We start from the raw sequence: 9,020 nt of genomic DNA, 5'->3' as shown, positions 1-9,020 counted from the left end.
TCGATCAAAATGATGATTCAACCATATAAATAACATTACAATACAAACAAGACCCACCATGTATCCAGAGCCAGTCCAGAGGACAAGTCACATACGCCATCGTTTAGAGCATAAAGCATAAGAAGGTGTGCACAAAAACAAGCATAAGAAGCCATAATATATTTATTAATAAAAATTATAAACAATACTAATGTTTTTATGAATATTATTATTATTATTATTATCAAATAAACACAAATTATGTTTACATATAAACTTTAATAAAATTATATAAAAAATGAAGAAAATTAATAAAAAATATAAGTAAAAATTATATAAAATATAAATAAATATAAGAAGGTGTGCACAAAAACAAGCATAAGAAGCCATAATATATTTATTAATAAAAATTATAAACAATACTAATGTTTTTATGAATATTATTATTATTATTATTATCAAATAAACACAAATTATGTTTACATATAAACTTTAATAAAATTATATAAAAAATGAAGAAAATTAATAAAAAATATAAGTAAAAATTATATAAAATATAAATAAATATTATTTTTATATGTGAGATTTTGTATTAGCAATTGATTTTAGTAAATTATGATTGATTATAGTCAAAATTTTGGTGATTATAAAATATTGCTATACTATTAATTTCATAAAATTATCTTTAATAATTATTAATAGAGTTATTTAAAAAATTGTGTGATATTTTATATTACATATAATTATATATATTACATTAGGGAAGATGTAAGAATAGGTTGTTAAAAATAAAATTTAGTGCATCTAAAAGTGTTGGACCGACATTGCATGTATCCTGACAAAACCATCAATAAATTATCTTCTATTTTTTTCTCACCTAATGTGTCTTAATTTGGATAATCCATAATAAATCACATTTTATAGAATTTGAACTCGGTATTAGTGAACTTTGGAACGATTGAACTTTAAAAACTTCTAATAATTAGATGTTACTAAAAATTCTAATGTTTTCAAGTTTATCTAACTTACATGTACATTTAGATATGTAAATATTTGAGTGATTGGAAATTCAATTTACTTTTTTGCTCAACTTTATAAACACACAATTTGTTAAATTGCTATGATGAGATATATACATTAATTGGATAGTCTTCTTATTATTGAAAAAAAAGAACAAGTTTTATTAAAATTAAAAGAAAAAAATACTTCCAAGTGTCCCCAAAGGAAACAAAACCACACACAAGTTCGATCAGAACTTGACCGATTATCTTCTGGTAACCGGAGATTGACGAAACTTAGATGATGTTATATAAGTACATAGAGTTATTTGGAAACCCAAATCAGATACCCTGGATGTTTGGATTAATGTTGTTTCTTTAGAATTTAATGTTAGAATTTAAGTTTTGAATTTAGAGTCTAGGATTTAGATTCAGAGTATAGAGTTTGGATTTATAGGGTTTGGGTTTATAGTCTAGGGTTTAAGGTATATGGTTTGGGTTTAGGGTCTAGGTTATAGTTTGAGTTTAGGGTATAGGTTTGGGTTTAGGGTATAGAATTCGGATTTAGGGTTACAGTTTGAATTTAGAGTTTAGATAGTGGCGTTAACGTTTTTAAAATTAAGGTTATTATTATTTTTTAGTTATTTTGGTTTTTCTGAAAAATATTTAATATTTTTTATTCATTAATCTATGTGGCATTTTGATTGGTTATTAAAGGGAAGATGAATTTAAAGGTTTATCCTACGGGGTAAACTTAAGTTTTATCATCGCATCAAATATTTGCGAATGTTTTCTCTAGAATAAAACTTTATTGATAGAGCATTAGCATTAGCATTATACTCTACATTATCCAATCAACAATTGTTAGAAAAACATTTAGAAAAACATTTACTAAATGTTAATGCTCTCCAAATGCTCTCTGGCTAATGCTCTCATATGAAGTTTTTAGAAGAGTATTTGCATTTATAATTTATAATTTATAAAATTAAGAAAAATATAATTAATTAATTTATTTTATTTAATAATATCATAAAATTATTTTTATATCCAGAAAATAAAATTTTGATTTCTAAAATTAATTTACAATAAAAATATTTTTTTTTTAAAAAATAGTATTTCACATTTAAAATATAATATAATTTATTTTAAATGTGAAAAAATATTTTTAAAAATAGATATTTGCATTTATAATTTATAATTTATAAAATTAAGAAAAATATAATTAATTTATTTATTTTATTTAATAATATCATAAAATTATTTTTATATCCAGAAAATAAAATTTTGATTTCTAAAATTAATTTACAATAAAAATATTTTTTTTCTAAAAAATAGTATTTCACATTTAAAATATAATATAATTTATTTTAAATGTGAAAAAATATTTTTAAAAATAGATATTTTAATTATAACATTTATTTTAAAATAATATTTTTGATATAAACATAATTTTTAAATTTTTAAATAAAATAAATTAATTATATATCTTTTAATTTTATATGTTAATATATTTTATATATATAGTAGAAATACATTCACTAAAAATAAATATATTATATATTATATACTAATTTTTATAATAATTTTAAGTAACATACTCATAATGTTCTACCAATCATCCTATTACACAGTTTAGCAAAATCATACAACTCATGCAATATACTGCTAGTGTTAATGCTAATGCTCTACCGATCAAATTGTACTTACCATTTTTCTTTATAATGTATCCAACAGAAAAATAAACCGTCTATGGTATGAGTGATATGGGTTGGCCATATTAATGACTCGCCAAACTTAGCGTCACATGTATACCTCAATTAATATCCTAAGATTTCACCTACTGAATTAATATAAACTTTATCTTTACATTTTAATCTAAAAAGTAAAAACCTAACTACTCGTCTCACATTAAACAAAAGCAGTCACCCATGTTGGTTTCTTTTTTGTAGGAACTTCTCAATCGCATTTTGGCTAATTATTGAAGGCAAGTTTTTCGTTTCTCTTAGATATGTACGTTGTCTAATATTAAGAAATGTAGTTTGGAAAATATTCCCAAATGTATTATTACTTTGTGAAAGTACTAGAATGCCACAGACGCCGTCATTTAGAGCATATAACATGCCTGCACAAAAACAAGCATAAGATGCCATAATATATTTATTATAAAAATTATAAACAATATGACTATTATTATTATCATCAAATAGACACAAATTATGTTTACATATGAAATTTAAAATTATATAAAAATATAAGGAAAATTAATAAAAATATAAGTAAAAAATTATATAAAATATTATTTTCATATGTGAGATTTTGTATTAGCAATTGATTTTAGTAAATTATGGTCAATTATAGTCAAAATGTTGGTGATTATATTAATAAATATTGCTATACAATTAACTTCATAAGATTATCTTTAATAATTATTAATAGAGTTAAATTTTAAAAAATTTTGTGATATTTTATATTACATATAATTGTATATATATTATATTAAGGAAGATGTAAGAATAGGTTGTTAAAAAAAAATTAGTGCATCTAAAAGTGTTTGGACCGATAAAAAAAGGCCTAATTAGCTAGAAAACCATGAATAAGAAGATATTTAGGAATGTATGCAATAAAATAGTTATTTAGGTAGCTGGATATGTGGAGCAAAGCCAAGTTACCCTCTTGTCCCAAGTCACTTAGCGTGTAGGATAGATAGGTCTGCAATTGTCAGACTATGTGTCAGATTTAATATATAGTTTGTTTTATGAATTTGGAGAAATACTTGTGTTGTTTTATGAGTTATTTTACGAGTCAACATGTGCAATCACATAGCAACAAAATTTTTTCAAGTTATATTTTATTTACGAAAGTAAAAATACTTAGAAAAATACTTGTCAAAAAAAAATTGACGTTGTTAATACTGTAAGCAAAACCATAAATCTTCTACGCCATCAGCATCCTAAGTCCTAAACACTATCGGCAAAATTCTAAACTCTAAATTCTATGGGGTGAATTCTAGGATTTAGGGCTTAGAGTTTAACTGACTGGGTTAACAAACTACAAAAAAATTTCAGCAATTAATACTTTTTTTATTAATACTTTTTACTTTTTTAGAAAAAAATATAATTTGACAAATTTTTATTAACTAACATTTTTAGAGTTGAACACACAATTTACTTAGACGTGAACAGTAAAAAAGTCTTTTATTACTAGCTGAAAAACGAATAAAACTTGCCTTCATCTACGATGAATTGTTAAATTCACTTATGTTCTTATCACCAATCAAAGTGATATCCAAATAAAAAACGATATTAAAATTTAAAAAATAATAATAACTGGAAAAAAAATGCATGCGGAACAAAACCCGAAACACAAAACCATAAACTTTAAATACTAAAATTTAAATCATAAATACTAAACCCTAAACTCAAAACTTCAAAACTCTAAACCTTAAACCCGAAACTCTAAACCTTAAACCCAAAACTCTTAACCGTAAATCATAAACACTAAACTGTAAATCCTCAGCCCTAAACCCAACTAAACAATAAACCCTAAATTATAACCCAAAACTCTTAACCATAAATCAGAAATGCTAAACATACGTAAAAAAATCATTATTGCTAAATCCAAATCCTAAACCCTAAATCCTAATATCGTCAACGTTAACATCAACATCATTTTTTCCCAACTAACATCAGCATCATTATACCAAATATAAACCCTAAACTCAAATTAATATAAAAATCTGAATATAATACAAAACTCTAATTACCAAATCTGAAACCCAAATGTATATCATTTTGTGTATTATTCATATAACTTCTCATAATACCAGCTATCACAATCAATATATATCTTACATATTTTGAAAACAACAAACTTTAGCCGATATTTTAGGTTTACCGATAATTAAATTTTTAGCAATAACTTGTATAACAAAACTAGAGATCCATCCTTTTAAAACATGATATACATCCAACTCAAAAATAATACACAAGAAAATAAATTATACGCTAACTAAAGTTTTATCCGGCCAATCCAGTGGTTTGTAAAAATAACATCAAACATATCTAGATGTAAATCTGCATATGATACAACTGCTATCAGTAAAATGACCAACTTACTGAGTCGACTCACCCAGTTGGTTAGATATATACTTAGCAAAGATTTCCGATCTAAAATATAATTTTTTTAACTACATGGAAATCAACAATCTAATGAATATCTTGAATCGTCTCGTCTGACACGTGATTCATTGTCGATTCATATGTTTTTTATGGAGGAAAATCATTTCTAGATCGGAATCGGAGCACTAATATGCGATTCGGTTGGGTCGGACGAGTCGACAAGCCGAGCGGACACATCTTCAATTTAGGTCTTCAAACAAGGAAAGAACATGATACATTCGATGATGCAAGATCCAAACTGTGTTTTTATAGGCCAAACTGTGTTTTTCATAGACCAAAACAACAATGGGAGAGAAGAAGACTCTGGAAATAATGAGTTTTGAAAACTGCAATTCTATACATATTCAGTCGCGTGAACTAGATTTTTGTAGGATCTATTCTCTTACATGTAGGGTCAGCAACTAGAACGGCCAGGTCTACATGCATTCCTGGTTGTAGGGTTAATACTGAGATTTAGTATTTCGCACAGTATCATGACCATTCAGCTAATATATTTTATTTCTCTGGTTATCCACTGCAATTACCCTAAAAAAAAAACAATAAAACAACAATAAATTGTTCTTCAATTTTTTCTCACCTAATATGTCTTAATTAGGATAATCCATAATACATCACATTTTAATAGAATTTGAACTCGGCATTAGTGAAATTTTAGTGAAACGATTAAACTTTAAAAACTTCTAATAATTAGATGTTACTAAAAATTCTAATGTTTTCATGTTTATCTAACTTACACAGTTACATGTACATTTAGATATGTAATTAATTGAGTGATTGGAAATTCAATTTACTTTTTTGCTCAACTTTATTAACACACAATTTGTTATGATGAGAGAGATATACATTAATTGGATAGTCTTCTTAATTAAAAAAAAAAAGAACAAGTTTTATTAAAATTAAAAGAAAAAAATACTTCCAAGTGTCCCCAAAGGAAACAAAACCACACAAGTTCGATCAGAAATTGACCGATTATCTTCTGGTAACCGGAGATTGACGAAACTTAGATGATGTTATATAAGTACATAGAGTTATTTAGAGTATATACGCCGTCGTTTCACTTCACCTTCGGATAAAGATGCTCAGGCAACCTCAACTCACCGACCATAACCAACGGCTTACACAGAAACATATCATGACTAGACTCCATCAGCTCAACACGTGTCTCATTCTCCGGTAGCTTCCAAGTGAAACCTTGAAGAAGTCTCGCGAGCATCATCGTCGTCAACGCCGTACCCAAAGCCGGTGCAGCACAACCTCTTTTACCGGTACTAAACGAGATAAACCGGAGATCATTCTCAGTCAAAGTAACTTCCGAGCATTCGTTTAGATGTCTCTCTGGTTTAAAGCTAAGCGGGTCAGCCCAAACTTTTGGGTTACGGCCCAGCCCATAACGGCTAAGGAGGACTTGACTTCCTTTAGGGATGTGATATCCGGCGACGGTTGCGTCGGAAAGGGCCACGTGTGGGAGGTTAAAGGCGGCGACGGGATGGAGACGGAAAGCTTCACGGAGGATAGCTTTGACGTAGTTTAGTTTTGGGATGTCGGATTCTTGGACAAGTCTTTCTTTTCCGACAACTCTGTCGAGTTCTTCCATTGCTTTACGGAGGATCTCCGGTTTGTTCACCATCTCCGCCATGGCCCATTCGACGGCGTTTGATGGATTGTCTGGTGCCGCCATTACAAGCTCCTATCATACAGAAACAAGTTTTTTTTTTATTAAGTTGGGCTCTTATTATAGTCTTCATGCAAACAAAAAGCATATGTTCTTAATTTTTTTAGGAAGCACATATTCGTTCTTTGAAAAATAATACCATTTTGAATAAATCTACTTTTCCAATTAAAAAGTAAACGTAAAATTCACAGTTTTTTTTATTTTACTTAGTTGGCTCTTTTAGTCTTCATGCAAACAAGAAGCACATATTCGTTCTTTGAAAAATATATATAGTTTCGAATAAATATATTTTCCAATTTTAAAGTTAACGTAAAATGGTAATAAATTTCTAAAAATATTTTTATATAGATATATATGTTTTACATTTTTATTAGTTAATAATGATAAATTGTACAAGATATATTATAAGCTAATGGTTTATACAAATATTATCAATTTAAATTTATGGAAAACAACTAAACACACGGAAATTGATTCATATATAATCATTTTAAGTAAAACACAAAAATTCATAATTTAAAATATAATGAGTATTATTTTACAAACGAATTTTCTGATTAAAACCTTGTGTTATATATATATATATATATAAAGAATTGTAACGTGATTTTTTTTTGGAGAAATTTTCTTGGATAGTTATTTTTAAATTTTTATCACAAAAATAACACTCAATGAAGAAACTGACCAAAATAATTTTTATTAAAGGGTAAAAATATATGGTTAACTAATCTAGACTTAAGGTTTAGAGTTAAGAGGTGGAGTTTTGAGAATAAAGTTTCAAATTTAAAAAAAATAAAAATAAATATTCAAAATTTTAAAATAAAAAGTGTTATTTTGGTCATTTTCTTTTTTGATGTTTATTTTTGTGATAAAAACTTAAAAATGATTATTTGAAAGAATAGTTTTTTTATCCAAGGAATTGTAACGTGGTTATTACCTTAATGGTGGGTTTAATTTCATCGGCTGTAAGCAATGGGTTTCCTTGTTCATCTTTGATCGAAATGAAAATGTCTAGAAAATCCTCGATTTGAGTTCTCTTTCCTTCTCTCCACATCTTGATCCTTGCATCAATGATTGGATCGTGATACTTGTCCATAATAGCACTCGAGTCTCTCATGATCTTCTCGTGACCGTTAAGATCAAGTCCCGTGAGCATAGGTAGATAGTCAGAGATGCAAAAAGCGAATGTAAACCCTAATGCTTCAAACATAGCTTCCATATGCTCGATATCCTCTGCGGTCGGTCCACCGTCAGGTGCGGCGTTCTCAGAGAACGTTCTTGTTCCGAACATAAGCTTCTTGATAGCGTTTCCGCAGTAATGCCTCGTTACGAACCGAAAATCGACCGAACCCGAGTTCTTAACCATGTTGTATAACCAAGCGGTTAAATGATCGTTTTCTTCTGCTCTCTTTAAATGAAGCCACCTGTGTCTCGCAGGGCAAACGAGTTCCGTCATCACGACTTTCCTCATTTTCTTGAACTGTTCACCGAAGGGAGTGATCACGCAGGTTTTGTATCCGTTAGAGAGGACGTTCTGTGCGTAAGTCATAGGTCTTGAGGCGAAGAGAGCGTCTTGTTGCTTGAGTATCTCACGTGCTATCTTAGGGCACGTGACGGTGACCACGTGAGTGTTTCCTAGTTTCACGCATGCTATCTCAGTGTTTAGCTGCTTCATGATGCTGTGGAGCCACCGGAAAACAGGACGGCTCTTTAGCATCGCTGGAATCATTCCGATGATTGGCCATCCGGTGGGACCTGGTGGGAGAGAAATTTTCTTTTTGTTTCGATTCGTGATCAGTTTTTTGAGAAGCATCACTAGGGTTATAGTCACAAAGGCTTGAAGTATTGTGAGGAGATACATGTTGCTGAACAATGATCCGAAGAGTTTGAGGTAAAATTGTTCAATTCTTTTTGTGTAGAGAATATAGAGAGGGAAAAGAAGAATCGAAGTAAGTTGTCTTTCTTGTTTTCTCTGCATGGAAAAGAGCCTCACCTTCCTATTTATACTATTTTAGTGTCAAATGATCTTAAGTTCTTAATACTCTCGTGTGTTGAAAGGGTTATGGAAGATGCTAGGAAAATGCTGGATGGGTCGGGTCCATCTTGAGCACTACCACATTTGTTGAAAATTATTACGATTCTAACATTTCAAAATATCTATATTTTAATATTTATTTAATAATATTCTGTTTG

The 9,020-nt window shown here is 28.6% G+C and overlaps 1 protein-coding gene across 1 annotated transcript; it reads right to left on the bottom strand.

Moving 5' to 3' along the window:
- Nucleotides 1–6,022: 6,022 nt before the first annotated feature.
- Nucleotides 6,023–8,832, bottom strand: LOC106382592 (cytochrome P450 79B1-like). Its single transcript, XM_013822623.3, has 2 exons — nucleotides 7,765–8,832; nucleotides 6,023–6,842 (listed from the first exon to the last, which is right to left on the bottom strand). The coding sequence occupies exons 1-2, from the start codon at nucleotides 8,803–8,805 to the stop codon at nucleotides 6,210–6,212; spliced, it is 1,674 nt and encodes a 557-aa protein (XP_013678077.3). The 5' UTR covers nucleotides 8,806–8,832; the 3' UTR covers nucleotides 6,023–6,209.
- Nucleotides 8,833–9,020: the final 188 nt, after the last annotated feature.

This window comes from Brassica napus, unplaced genomic scaffold, assembly GCF_020379485.1.
Source record: "Brassica napus cultivar Da-Ae unplaced genomic scaffold, Da-Ae ScsIHWf_1269;HRSCAF=1813, whole genome shotgun sequence".
In the NCBI taxonomy this organism is placed as follows: domain Eukaryota; kingdom Viridiplantae; phylum Streptophyta; class Magnoliopsida; order Brassicales; family Brassicaceae; genus Brassica; species Brassica napus.
The sequence above is the reverse complement of the archived record's forward strand: the minus strand, read 5'-3'. Positions and strand labels throughout refer to the sequence as shown.